We start from the raw sequence: 15,558 nt of genomic DNA, 5'->3' as shown, positions 1-15,558 counted from the left end.
TAGACATGCCATCAAATTTGTGTTATCAGCGCAAACAAGCAAGGCAATTAGACAGGACAAAAAACTAAAAATGTGAAATGGATGAGTCAAACTGCAACAGATGCAAAGAGATGCACTGAGGATTGACAAAAGAATTTCACACAGATGGAAATCAAAAGCTTGTAAATCAAAAAAAAGTATCCTCATTACACAGAGAATACTTTCAAGTCAAATGGCTCTGAAGTCTTGAGAAGATAGCAGGGACAGGTTTAACATTCAGTGCGTGATATTGTGAAAACATTGAACAAATTGCCTTAAGTTTTGATATGCTTTTTTTTAAGATGAGAACTTCTGAGCCATTAAAACAGAATGAGTGCTGGCGATACACATTCCAAACACAGATCTAATGAGTCACAGAGAGGATGCTCACGTGGGTTAAAAGGCTTCCAGTGGAGACAGTCACAACGACATCAGCGGGTCAAAAGTCCCCAGTGATGAATGATACCCAAAGGCAGAAACAACAACCTGCATGTTTGATCAAGTATGTGCACATTTTACACAATGATTCATCTCCACGTTTTTTTTTTGTTGTTGTTTATTCAGTGCACTGTATACCATCTGCACCTCAGGCATACTGTCGTCAGCTCCCAGCCTGACAGTTTATGTACTATTTCATGTCATCCTCTTCTCACTGGTACATAGAGTCTGCAGGGAATGCCTTTTCTGACATATGACACTTGTCACATGTCACAGCAAAAGCACAGGTGTAGATAATGAAATTAATGCTGACTGAATTCCATTTATCTGCTTCAGCTGCAGGGTCCTGCTACTGTAAATGCTGGTGTCACGCTGTCATGACTGAGTAGGACACCTGAACAGAGTGGACATTAATACTATTTGTAACACCTGTGCTTTTCCTTGTATGACAAGTCAAAATGTCTACTGTGCAAAAAGGCTTACCTGTGAGGTAAGGAGATTTATGATGCATAATCACCCAAAATAAATGTAAAAACCTGTTTTCTCGCAAAATGAGAGACTTGATGTTTAATTCCACATGGAAATTCTAATCCATATGAAAATGACATGAAAATATTTAATTTATTTTTGAAATTATAAATTTCTTGGCTTTACATTTTTATTCATAAGTGAATGATTAGATGATTAGAGGATTATGTGATTTAATGTTTTCTTTCAACATGTATAAATTCTAATCCATGTGTGAAAAAAAACAATAATATATAAATATAAATTTTCATCCAAAGACCTTGTGAAAATGTCCAGTTTACATGTGGCATAATTTTTTCACACATTTTAAAATTTGAGCTCATGTGAAAAAAGGCAGTTATCAGTAAGAATATTCATGTGAACAGGAAAGTGACATGACAATATGTTGCTCCGCAAAGTCATTTTGTGATTATTTCCTGTATTTTAGGCAAATCGTTGTTGTCATGGAATAGTTTACAGAAACTCTTTCTCTGTAAAAAATTTTGTCTGAATTTAAAATTTCTCAAATGTAATTCTGAATGAAAGGCAACTGGTTTAAACTAATACACCACCATATATACTACATACAGTGTGATCACACACATCTGTGTGAACACATTGTATATAGTAACCTCTTCAGTTTTATGACTGAAGCCACAGAAGGAAATGGGAAAAAAGTGTGAAAGAGAACATCTATAGCAGATGATGGAATCTATTCCAGCAGACATAACATCCCTGACCGCCAGGGAGCCAGAATACACATTCACCAGAGGCAGTGCATATTGGCCTTTTACTCTCAATACAGCTAGGAATCACTGAAGCAAAGCTTCACATGGCACAAATCATGTGTACTTACTCAACCCTTCATACCACCTATTATGCAGGACTGACCGGCACACAACAATATTTGCCCCAATGTGGGCCTGTGTTTGCATGTGCGTTTGTGTGTGTGTGTGTGTGTGTATGCCTGCAAGCATAAATATATTTGACCCAGATATTAACTCCGTAGGAACGAAGCTTTCCTCTCTTCAACTGACTGATGTAAAGACGGTTCTTATTGCCACAAGAACACACTGTGAGATTAGCTGAAGCCTGCTGTCATGTTTATTTGTGAGACCGCAGAGCTTTTCATTTTAACATTTCTTAATGTTTACTTTGTGGCAGTACCTAAAAACATGAAATATTTATGGATGATTCTGAGTCCCGCATGTTGTGGATTGATTCACTATTCCTCCAGTACATGTTTGATTTCTAGTTCATTTACTTTCAAGTGGAAACCTGAATAGATCTTTAATAAAGACAAATGTACTGTCCTTGCTTAATCCTACTTGTTGTTCTTGTGGCTCATGTCAGGTGAGTTTGTCACACCTTCCCACTTCTTCCCCGATTCTCGTGTGAGGGGGCATGCTTTCTCATTGACCTCGACTGCCCCAATCTGCTCTCTGGCATGGCCATGGGCTAATTTATAAGCTTCTTTGCCAGGATTATCTTTCTTCCTGGTGTGCAAGCTAGTCAGCGAACAGGAAGAGCAGAGACACAGGTTTCGGCTACAGTCACAAATGGCCTGCCAGCCTGACTGCCTGCATTCTGTGTTGACATGGCTGTGAAGAAAGTGGATTAACCCCGATTCTAAAATAAAGTTAAAAATGAAAAGTTTTCTTTCTTTCAAATTCATTTAAAAAAAAAAACACAAAAAAAAAAAAACAGATGTCTGAGAAAATGTACAGGGAATCTTTTAAAAGTGAATGTTTTATGAGAATATTGCCAGGGACTCAAAAACGCTTATCAAGGTCCAAGGGACAGCTCATAGAGAGTCTCATAAAGCACTAACACAGTGCCCTCTCAGCCTTCTTCCAGTAGCACAAGTATAAAGAGGATAACATGCATATCAGCAAGATAATCATAAGGCAAACACTGCACTTCACTTTACATACAAGGTCTTAAAAGAGTGAATTTGCAGTGCAAAGATTTGAACACAACAACATGGTCTTGAAAAGATTTTGAAGTGGTATAGATATTACTTACTCAGTGGTTCTGAAACTCTGCACGTCCAGCTGCAAGGAGCAATGAATTCCCACTGACAGGAGAGAGCAAGATTTCTTTTTCCAGGTTTCCGACCTAACTTTAAACACTAATCATTACAAATGCCTCATATCATCTTCAGCTTTACCCCAAGGAAACCAAATCACTTCTAAAAGTTATCCTCGGCCGTATGGCAAGATAGAGTACGTTCATTCCGCACCCACCGGTCACATGTTGGCGTAATCAATAAAATAGAAACAAATATCTAACCTCAGAATAAATAATCTTAACCTGATTTACATAACACTGTCACTCAAACTAAAAAGCAGCCCACACTTATCTATTAGATCCAATAGTAGAAGGAAATCCTGTCTTAGTATAGACTTGTGCGTATGACTAATTAAAACTGATCTCAACACGTAACAGCTTCTCAAAGCCATCAAAAGTCCCCTGAAGCTGACTGTCCCCAACAAGAACCAGACCATAACGCCTTGAGAACTGAAGCTACCATGTTAGCGCGCTCTCAAAAGACTGTTGTGATAGCTGGGGAAATGAGCTAAGAGCCTGTCCATGCCTGTAATGCCCAACGGAGGCAGAGCCCACATAAGCCCTACTGGCCGACTCCCTCTTGTCGCGCTGACTCGCTGTTTGACACAGTCTTGATCCCTTCTGCTCTGTCAGATGGAAAAGTGGAGCAAGCCCTATCTGCCCTCCACCCACTCCTCCCCCTCCTCCTCCCGGTGGCCGCACTGTTAAGTGTGTTAGTGTGTGCGCATTTCTGACAACAGGGAAAGATGAGAACATTCTCACAAATGGAAAATTTGTTTAGTGCTAAGTGATTGCAAGGCATCTCTTCCTTCAGAAGAGGTAAAAGAAAAACCAACCTGCTCTTTCACACAATTTCATGAACACACGTGTTTGGACTCCTGCTGAAGTTCAGAAGACTTTAAACAAGCATTGAAAAAAGCAGAATAAGACAGATGGTAGAATGTACCTGTGGTAGGCCCTGTTTTATCTGGAACAAGCTGTAAGTATATGGAGAGCTATTTTAAGACTGAACTTTCTACTGTCTCCAAGGGTAACTCTGTCTATATGGCATCAAATTCATTGCATTATCCATCCATTTTCTATACAGCTTGGCTTGCTCAGGGTCTAAGGGGATGATGTATATAACAGAATGCACTGGGGCATGTGAGAGGTAAGGTACATCATGGTCATATGATTAACATGAATGTAGAGAAGCATTTATGAATGAGTAAAATAGTTTTCTCATGATTTGGTCCAGGAAAAAAAAGTGAAATCAATATAATATATTGATATCAATCAGTATAAGGCATCTGAAATCAAAGAACATATTTTGAAAGCCAAGTGTCCGAGAGGGACAAATAATACCCCTGTATTTGTGTATTTTATTATGTTCATTCATTCATGTTCTTATTTGTTGCACAGGAGAGTAGTAGATGGCGTATAAAAGGCAACACAGCTGCGAATATGAAAATGAAAAAAGTGTCACTCATTTGGCTAAGGTCAGAACTTGCCGCTATGCCTTTTTGTAAAATAAATGTGATTACATTTTGGCCAGACTTGTGTCCAGCTAGTTTTTGGCGGAGTAAAAATGACATTTCACTTCTGACATTTTACTTCATTTAAGGGTGAGACCTGCCAGTGCCAAAAAACTGATAGCGGTGCCAGATCAGTCTGAGCCCAAAGCAAGCCTCAATCTACTGTAACAGATTGAGGATGTTAGGGTGACTTGTGCTGCACACTCAGCCACTATTATTCTACAGCAGTGATGAGCAGTGGGGGTAGGGTGGGGTGCCTAGGTCTTTAACAACTGATGCTTGACTGAGCTGAAGACCACTGGGGATTAGAAAGGGGATTAGGTGACCCTCAACCCTTCACAAGCTTACTGCTATCCATCCATCTAAAGTGTACATTACATTTATCTCTAACTACTGGGTCATATTTTTAAGCACGCTTTAAAATGAGATTGCTCAGTCGTCCGCCTATAATACATAGCAATCAAGCAATATGTTGCTTCTGTGCTTATTGAAAAATGAAACATGAATGAGTTATGCATAAATGCATTTTTGAGTGGTGCAATGTGGTTACTTTAGATGCCAGCAAAACGGCTGTTTGTTCTGATTGAAGAATCAGAATTGGACATCTCAAATTGGCACCTTTACAATCTAACAGCAGCCACAGTAATTTATAGTGCACCGGCTTTAAGATAAGTGCTCCTCTGTACAGCAATTGAGTGTGTGTTGGTGGGTGCTCAGTCAGGCATCCCACACTGAGGCAGAGCAAGGGTCAAAGCATGGAGGTGCCACAAGCAAGGTCAGCAAGCATATCGTGGAGAGAAGCTGAACAGCCATCATCATCCTCTTTTCTCATGGAAGAGAGTGAGTTAGTGAGAGACAGCAGAGAGGGAGACCTACTGAAATAACTCAGTATAGATTCAAGGTATACAAAAGTGGCAACATGAAGACTTTCCTTTGAGTACATGGTTAGAAAATGTGTACATTTTTACCTGAGCTCCAAGTTTGGAACCTTGCGAACTTTTCTCAGAGCTACAGATTACAGTATTTACTGGAGCCCGCATGGAAAATGAATGAGAGTAGTTTTAGGAGACAGGCACATGGGGGAAGACAGGGAGGGATGGCGAGTGCGCCGATTTCGGTGGGCAGATGGTGCCGACATATGGGCCTGTTAGGGGTGAAATAAATAAATAAACACTCACACATAAATACTGAGATGAACTGTGAGTGCCACAAACTGTTGGCCAACTTCGCCAGCTGAGAGAGAGCGCAAATGGGGGAGAGCTACCGCTGAATTTGCTTGCAGATTTCTAAATGGACCACCACTGATGAAAAACATGCTCACAGACAATTGTGATGGGGATGACAGCAGGCTTTAAAGATTTAAGCCGTGATCCCTAATCGCCAAGTAAGTGTGCATTACCCATGTGCACACTATAACAATTAAACGGAAAAGATACACATACAGCATGTGATTAGTGTTTTGAATGTGGGCGCATCTGTAAGCACAGATTCCACATACATAGAGTGGCAAAGTAGTTTTTTCCCATCTGTAAGCTGAACATTTTTTCTCCTGCCTTGCTTCAGCTGCTGTTGCCGTGTTTGTCTTCCCCCCAGCATTGCTATCTATACATTCTCCACCTCTTGTCTGCCTCCCGCTCAACCTCAAAGCCCATGGCTCAGTTAGAGAGACAGTCAGGCTGAGAGAGGTGATATCCTCTAGCAAACAACTGGCTGCATTGTACAGCGTGTTCTTTGCCCATATCAACTGCACGCTGCCTGCCCAGCCCCAGTCAAGATCTTCTGACTGACACAGACAAGCAAATGAAGCAGGACTGAAATACCAAGACTGTACAGTAAGTCAGTGTACATAAAGATGCTACTTTGGTTCCTGTTCAGGTGTCCTTGCATGTGTGTGCATATGCACACCGGATTTAAATAAGCTACAGGTGATTAATTCCATATTTTGAAACTAATTATTGGCTTTATTTAACTAAAGCACACCAGTTGGTCAGGCTTCACAGACTCCCTCCGTATCCTAACAGCATCTGTGCACCCAAATAGCATGTTGCAGTGACTCCAGGCTGTTTACAGTGAAATGGTCAAGTCTGTATATTCACTCAAAATGTAAACAGCCCACTTAGATCATGAGTAGCCTATACCTGTCATTTTAACAGAGGAAGAAAGATACACTTTACTGCTGCTGCCTGGTTGAAAAGGCATCATCTATTTAAATGAAACATTCTTATTCTGTTGCTGGTGTTAACTAGTTGCATGATATCAAAAGATACTGAATTTAAAATCAGTCCTTCACTCTACAACACATTAACCTACGTCCTGCTCTGTGTGTTTGTGTGTGTATGTGTCTAATCATCTGTGTGCACTCCCTTCTGTGTGTGTGTGTGCAAACATATTACCAAAGCCCTGGTAAACACTTTTGGATGTTTTCCACAGTCCTATGTTTGGTTGCAAGACATCACTGCCACCTTGCCACTTTATATTCAGTTTGGCTCTCTGCCCTCATAATGTCTCTGAATTTAATTTGATTGCAGCTGTAATCTAACAGCTAGTTAATTGACTTTTCTGAGCTTTGTTCCTCTCCTACCTCGATGGAGAGGGGTAGTTTGAGAAGTTACACTGCCTTATTCTCTCCATGTGAACTTGCGCTCCCATTGTGTGCTCTGGTCATTGGAGAGTACTCCTCTAGAACTGGGTAAACTAATGTGATCCCAAGGGGGAAGCTGAGCTGACCAGAATTTTTATGTCATCCATCTTATTGTCACAGTAGAAAGAGAGCCCTACGGTGATGGCCCCGTGACAAATTCAGGTCTTATTAAAGTCATTTGCTCTGCAGCAGATTCATCTGTCACATCTGTCTGCATGTTTAATCAGTATAACAAGAAAACACTTGACAAATCAACCTCCACTCTTATTCTCTCAGCAAACTTTTGCCGATGAAGTCCATGTGAAATGTGAAAAGCTCTGGAACAGGTGAGTAAGCACTGTATTATGAAACAAAAATGGTTATGGCTCTTGTTTAACACTGAAAAAGTCATTGCTGAAGCATGCAACACTTTCTCATAAAATAACATGTCAGAGAAACCTTAGCCATGCAGAGATTACAATTACACTACAACAAGTGGTACATTACTGTGCATTAATAGTGGCACTGGTAGAAGATATGGGCAATTGAAACATAACGTTCAGTACTGTGGTGTGAAATGAGAACATAGCCTGGAACCAAACCCTGGTTTAATGGTTCTGAACAAATTTTACTTGTATTGGTATTGACAAAAAAAGTAATCACTATGTGGGTTAATGGTTAAAACAGCATGATCAATTGTGCTAGTTTACGTTATGTAGTTCAGTTATGTAGTTCACAGTTGACAATGTCAAAGAGCCAGTGACCTACAGAGATTAACAAGAGAGAACCCATTAGGCAGAACCCAGGGCTTCAGTTGCCGTCACTGGTGGCGTGAAACTGGATTGCTCAACCAAATGGCCACAGTAGAATACATATTTGCAAATTAGTCTTCATTTAAAAAGATGAGTGCAATAAATGCAAACTTGTTCCACTGAGAGATGGAACTTTCCAAGTCTTAGCAACACAGAGAGAATGGTGTTTGTTCTCACTGACTAATTTCATTAACACTAACGCAGGGAACTTCATTAGACTATTTTCAGTTCATTAATAAAATGAATCCGACTGGGCATGAGCACAAGCAAAATAAACAACACACACAACAGACACCAACAGACGCATGTGTTACTGCACTGTACACACATGAACAAGAGTGTCAGAATCATTCAGAGTAACTTACGGGTTGCCATAGTCCCAGACAACACACTGAGGATCCGATGTACCCTGCAAGATATGAAGGGGTGGGGGGGAGATAAACTGTTATTGCCAGTTGACGGGATGAGTGAGAGAGGGAGGCAGACGGTAGACAGAATAGCTTGTTGCCAGAGGAGAAAGAGTGATGCTGCATGGGTGATGGAGAGAAGTAAACAGAAAATGAAAGAGAAGGATTGAGACAGACGATGGGAGGGAGAGATGGAGAAAGAGTCACTGTCAGAGGACAGAGCAGCAAATAGCTGCAGCAAAAAGAGAGAAGGTGCATGAGCAATGAATTTTAGAGTTAAGAGACAAAAAACAAAAAGCCATTTAGTGGACAATAGTACACAACACATTGAGGTCATAAACATTCAGTAGTGGAAAAGCATTCAGATTCTTCACTTAAGTACAACCACAGTGGGAAGTAGTAAAGTAAAAGTAAATAACTATGAAGCAGTAAAATGTACTTAGGTGTAACAAATACTTATTGTGAATGACTGGCCTTTACAGAGTGTGTAAAGGCTCACCAAAGTCAAGTTCCCTTATCTCTAATCTTTCTCAGTTGTATTCAAGGAACTGATTAAGGCATGCTATAAACACAAACAAAATAAAGTCACCGAAATCCTTCACCACAGTCTAAATGCTGGTGATTTGCCATCAGCTCATTCTTAATCCATCGACTCGCTGGAGCCAAAGCCAATAGTTGGGGGTCAAAAGGCAGGTGAATCATCTGGTAATCAAAGCTCAGTCATGCATGGAGGGAAAGGAAGACCTGCCATGACTCAATCAGTAAATCAATCACAGGGTCGATATCTTTAACTGACTCATCACGACTTGTTCCACTGCTGATCTTCAGCGATCTCTGCATTGATTAGTTTTAAAGAATCACCCATGTCCTTTCAACCTGCATGCCTCATTTGCTAAGGATTGGACTGTGATTTGTTTTAGGTGAACTTTGTGGTGGGTCAAAGATTGTGTTTTTCAAATTCATTCCTAAATCAGAAGCATATGAAGTCTCAAACTGATGTCTCTGAGCTCAAAGTACTGATCAATATATTTTGTGGGTCCTGCGGGAAAAAAAGAAAATACTGATAAAGCCTCATGTTTATGTCAGAAGCCCACAATATGAGAGAGATGCTATTATTGCACTGGGTAGATGCAGAGTAAAATGGATCCCTCTCTGTACCATTCTGTTGGTCCTTCTCGAGTTCCGCATTGAGCACTTTGCCTTTGAGCTCCCCCTTATGGTAAAGGGGATTATAACAGTAACTGTCCAGCACACACACACACTCCCACTGTCCGTTATAAAAAAATGATGATGTCCACTGCCAGTATCTCATGACAACCCGAGAAAAAAAAAAAAAAAATTCCTTGAGTGAGAACTGAAACTCAATGGTTTCTGAATATAAAGAGGGCTTTCAGAGAGTAAAAAGGGAGAAGGAAGGAATGAGGTGATGTACATTCAAGTATCCACTATTTATTTTCCCAAAGGCAAGGTCACACCACCTCTTCCTGATCTCCTTTGAATCTGTAAATTCTGGGGTCTCTGCATAGCTGGATGTGAGGGGACGACATGCTGAACATTTATAAATACTGGATCAGAGGGTAGCTAACTCAGATCAATGGATGACAGGGCTGTTTTCTGCCTCACACACACAGGATGACATTAGATGTCCCAGGGCGTACATCAGTGTGGCGGGCTCTCTTGGCATTCATCTTTCAATCAGCGGGCATCATACCCGACTGTATGCTACAGCACGAGTGACATCCGCGTACTCCCACAATGTCTGCCTCCTCTTTAGCACTCATATGTTGCATAATGACAGCGTCTGCTCGACTGATGCCTCTCAAAAGGAGCAACATGAGTCTGATTCTAACAGCTGCATTTATAGGCTGTAATAACGGCATCAACCTTAACAGCTCTGTCTCCGTTTTCTCTCAATAGGAACGGCCATTTTCTACAAGGTATTCATAATGGTAAAATGCTTCAGCTAATCAGATCAAATGAGCTTCTGTAACAGAACAAGACCACATTGGTTCAGGGATCTTAAGAGCTTTCCACTTCATATCAAAGATTATAGATTTAGAAAATGAAATGAGCAACCTGGATGGATGCTTTTTTCCTGATGAAAGTAAACTGGATTAGAAAAGAATTACTAGAAAGCCTCATGGTTGGTGTTCATAAAGCAAACCAGCGCTGTGTTTCATAACTGAAAAGGCTAGCTAGAAGAGGGTGTGTGGGGTAACACTTGGCATTCGGTCTATTGTTAGGAGAGGAAGCTCTCTGGCTTACTGCTTACCATTAAACACATGCACACAAACTGACACCAGGGAAATGTGCAGAGAATCTGACTGGAGCAGATGTCCGCTCAGTGAAGACATGACCGTGCACAGAGACCCCTACACCCCCCTTTGAGAGCGAAGCCAGAGGCAGCTGCTGCCGCGGCACTGCTTCATCAGCTTGGTGTTTCTACACAGGCCAAGGTCGACACCAACTACAGCTGAAGACCAAAGCATGAGACTCTGCTCACCCTTTCAGTTTCTTGCCTTCTCCGGTTCCTTAGCTCAACACTTTCTACCTAATGGAGTTCTAGGGCAATGATTAGACCCTGCAAGGAAAATAATTATTGATGATGTGTATTGTTGTTGGGCAGTATTGGCAAGTAGTGATGAAATTAATATTATGCTAGTGTTTTAAAGGTATAATATATGCTTAGATGAGATCAATATCAATCATATATGTCCATTGAAAAAGAAACTATAGTGATTTTAAGTCAATTCCTCAAAATAAAAAATTGTTTTCCTGAAAAACAATTTTAATCTGATTGGTCTTTCAGTCAATACTACAAATACAAACTCTTTTGGTGAAACATTATGTTTTTGCTTTTGTATGAAACACAAAGACACTCTTATTTTGCTTTTAGTGTTTGCTCATAACCTCAGTGAATTTCAAATAACAATTATGACTTAGTGTTGCCATGACTAAAACCACGAGCACAGGCTGAATTTCAAGTAAATCCAAATGAATATCATGCTAATCCCTTGTATCTTCTGCATTATCATGGATTACTTTTTTATATTGCTGACACATGCTAGTTAATGTAGCTGTCATTCATTTTCAACATCACTTCAGTCAATCAAATATTATTCCTTTCTTGAGGTATTTACGTGGGAGATCAATGCCTTCCCTGGACTTATAAACTAGGGTCACGGAGCTCAAAAGATGTGGTACTTTACCAGGCAGAAGGGGTCTAATAAGGGGGAGTGACAGTCAGGATATCTGAGCCTGTGTTGCATTGATTTTCACTATCTCTATAATTTAGGAAAGTTGATTTTAAACAGCTGGAAGGCCCTTGTGACCAGGAAAAAAATGGCCTCACTAACACCTATGCCCTCCACACACTGTCCTAGCCCTGTACCGTATTCTGTACAGGTGTCTGTCCTCAGCAGGAGCCTTCAGTTAGTAGTCCGAGGGAGCAGGCTGGGATCACAATTAAGACATCATCCTCTAGACAGAGGCTCTGCAACCTGATGTACATCTGCTTTGCCCAAAGTATTAAAGCACAGAACAATAGGAAGATAAAAGATAGAGGCATATAAAGGAAATGCCATAATTAAGTAATGAATCAGTGGTTTAAAGCAGGGAGATGGAGTGGCAGGGGACGGAAAATGAATACAAAGTCTTTATAATGAAACAGTGGGCAATAATTTTGACCCTCAGGTCCTGGTTGACACAGCAAGAGTCATTTCACTGCAAGATTTTAGTATGTGTGTGCATATATACATATATATATATATATATATATATATATATATATGTGTGTATATTTATTTCTGTTGTCTCAAGAGAACCATTAAATATTGAACATTATTTTCAAAACTGTGCCCACCTTTATGCAGAAGAATGGCTAATGAAACCCACATCTTATTGAGGTCGTGAAGAGCGCCTCTCATTAAACTTGCACTTAGTCCTTTCCACTGAAGACACCCCACAAGTCGTTTATAATAACACACTCTACTGTAATATAAACTGAAGAGGTACCAGGAGACGCTGCGCTATACGGAAGTCAAAAAGGTCTGCATTTATTCAGGCAATTCACCGAGCACTGTGGCACTTTATAGCATGCAGCACTTTCCCTTTCTTGTGAACTCAGGAAACATGGGTCAGCTGGGAGGAAAGAAATCCTTTAAAACCTTAAACAAATTTATTTTTTTGGCCAAAGCCCTCTCACCATACAAGTATATAATAAAAAATGCAGACCCTTGCATTGCAAAGTGATGCACTACATGGAATAATTTTAATTTGTGGTGCATGTAACGCACTTTGATATCACTCAGAAAATAAGTGGATTTCTGGCGAGCAGAGGTTACACACTCATCTGTGCAAAACCCTAGAGTGCTTGGGGAAAGTTTTGTTGATGAAAATGAAGGATTAATGTTCTCCAGTTCTTAACACACTCTCTTAAATTAAAGACAATGTATTGCATGGAAACACAGAGCACAGAGTGGTTCTAGTATCTAGAAAAATGAGATATAGATAGATTTTTACACAAGCTTACATTAATAAGCGGTGACAGCTCCACCACCACCATGGGCTCGCTGGGTTGTGGTTCCGGCCGTACTGTCACTGTCAGGATTTTGGAGTTGATCACCGCAGGGGCACTGCAGAGACACGCAGAGTCACACGAAAGCAAGAGTGTTATTTTGGAATAATTCACATTACTTACTAACTTCAAATTCAAGTTTGCTTACACCATCTTTCAGATTTTAAAAAATGATGAAAAAAATAGAAGAGCTGCATTCTTTTTGTCGTTTGTCGGACTGATCCAAACACATTCAGAAGCAGACGCACACGGCTGATACCCTGCCATGCTTTTGACTGCTTTTGAGTGTGTTTGCAAAAACAAATACGTGCATAAATAAATAAACATATAAATAAAAACCTGATGAGAAAGGGAGAAAACCAAAGCCAAAGTTAAAAGAGAACACAGCACCTATTAGCATTCAGCGGAGCTACAGGGAGAAAAGGGTTTTAACAGATTCAGCTCATCCACAACCAAGAGCACTGACCTGAATAAAAGGGCCCAGGGCCAGCACAAACACCATATCACAGTGGCCTTTTGACAACCTCCTGATTTCCCCTAACTTCTATTTTTGTAAGTTCTATGCAAGTTTCAGGACCCATTAGGCCCGTACCCACTCGCAGCCCACTGTACAATTCCAAAAATACACTGCCAGTGCAAAAAGAAAGGAAAAAACATCGAGGCAAATGTACTTTTTTGGAGGCTTGAAGACATCTGTCTGATAACTAAGCAGACAGAGACACTATAAGAGAGAAGACAGATGGAGAATTGCAGGTTGGAATTAGACAGAGAGAAAAAGTCAAATAAAAAAGGGCACAGGAATAGAAAGGCAGTCGGTACGGAAAAGAAAAAACAAAAGTGACTACAAGGGAGAAGAAAAATTGTTGGAAAAAGTAAGGGGAAGAAAAAAAGAGATGCAGAAGGGTAAAAGAAAGGACACGGATAATAGTGGAAGAAAAGATATAGTTTGAAATGCTTGAAAACTTCAGAATAATTAGACAGTGGATTACATCAGAACTACTCACTTTGGTGCAGGTAAGATGATGCCCAAAGTCCTGTACAAGATGGCTCCGATGACATAGTACATTGTAGACTCGGTGTCCGTCTCCGTCTCTGAAACACAGTCAATTAGCAGGTGATCAGTCCAATTAGGGGCCACAGTTTGCCTAAAACACCTTCAAAAATAAATATGCATTAACAAGTTTATTTTATATTTCCCTGGTTGTCCTGGGCAATGTTAAGAAGGACAGCTGTGGATGTATGAAAACTAATTCATATTTTCCATTTTATATACAAATAAGACTTTATAAACTCTTGTGGTAACTAAATGAGTCATTGCAGAAAATATACATTTAAAATATCAGTGGTAATATGTTGATAGGGAAGATAGAGGAAAATCAAAAACCATATACACTAATAAACCAGCTAATATGACATTTACATAACTGGCAGGAGTGTTAGTGTTTAGCATTGTTTTATCAGCTACACTGACCTAATAATTAGGCAATTTGATACAAATAAACTTAATGGAGACACATCTATCAGTTTCTAAAGCAAACAAGCGCAGACTTCACCTGCCTCATCAACCTGCAATTCTGCTTTAATTTACATTCAGTCCTCATCAACCGACAAATGCTCTGTTGACTATATCAAAATAATAACAAAAAGAAAGTTAAATTAATTGCGGCTTCTTCCAGCAGCCTGATATGACAGCTACATGTTCCATACTCAGACTTATTACGCCTCGGGTACAAGACGCAGATTTTACACTGTGTGGGGGTGGAGACACTATTAGTGTCAATTTGTTTGACTTTTAACAGCAAGTGGCTCACCTAGTCTATTGCTCTCACATGCAATTAGCTTGATTAAAATGATCTCAATAAAGTCTAAGCGTGCACACCCTCTTTAGACGATACTTTTCTTTTCCCTGTTCTCTTTCCCCTTGCTTCTATTTCCGCCCCTCTCATCCTCATCTTTTGTTTCTTCAGTCCACTTTTCAACTTTTCTACCTTCTTTCAACAGTCCTTCTTTACAACCCCTTGCCTTTCCACCACTCCCTTCAGTGTTCTTTCTCCAAAAAGAGCTGGAGTTCCCAAGGAGACATACTGTCCCTCCGTAAATGTCACTTTGTCTCAAGTGAGATACGCAGCAAGAAAAGGAGAGGAAAAGTAAGAGGGGAAGAGTTCATACTGATAGATGCCACTCCCTCCTTTGCCCTTTTAGGCTGAGAGAATCGACACAGTGTGGGGGAGAGGAAGAGAGGGAGGGAGCTGATAGTTTCAAACATATTGGGTGACTCATCCAAAATCTGTCTGCCTGCTGCCTAAGAGGTGATACTCAGGAAGAGAGATAGCTATGTAAGACAGACGAGGGGAGAAAGAGGAAAAGACAAAAAGATCTCGACTGTGTGTGTGTGTGTGTGTGTGTGTGGGGGGGGGGGGGGGGTGGGGGGGGCAATGTGAGAAGGCAAAAAAGCAGATCAAAGTCGGCATGAAAAAGTCTGTGAGTGTGATGGATCCTAATAGGACAGTGTCTGCAAAGGCATGCAAATGAGAAAGCTAGTGGATTGTGGATAAATGGTAAATCAGTGTGTGAAGGGGTGGCATGCCTACGCTCA

The 15,558-nt window shown here is 40.5% G+C and overlaps 1 protein-coding gene across 17 annotated transcripts in view; it reads right to left on the bottom strand.

Moving 5' to 3' along the window:
* adgrb2 (adhesion G protein-coupled receptor B2) overlaps positions 1–15,558 on the bottom strand; it is a 197,488-nt gene that overhangs the window by 59,199 nt on the left and 122,731 nt on the right. For all 17 annotated transcript variants that reach the window (XM_046416706.1, XM_046416704.1, XM_046416705.1 and 14 more), the window contains 3 exons: positions 13,967–14,054; positions 12,918–13,020; positions 8,345–8,388 (listed from right to left, as the gene is read on the bottom strand). In XM_046416706.1, coding sequence (XP_046272662.1) covers positions 8,345–8,388; positions 12,918–13,020; positions 13,967–14,054 — 235 coding nt within the window. The remainder of the gene's footprint in view (positions 1–8,344; positions 8,389–12,917; positions 13,021–13,966; positions 14,055–15,558) is intronic.

This window comes from Scatophagus argus, chromosome 17 (genome assembly GCF_020382885.2).
Source record: "Scatophagus argus isolate fScaArg1 chromosome 17, fScaArg1.pri, whole genome shotgun sequence".
NCBI classification, from domain to species: Eukaryota; Metazoa; Chordata; class Actinopteri; family Scatophagidae; genus Scatophagus; species Scatophagus argus.
This window is presented reverse-complemented; position numbering and strand designations above follow the sequence as displayed.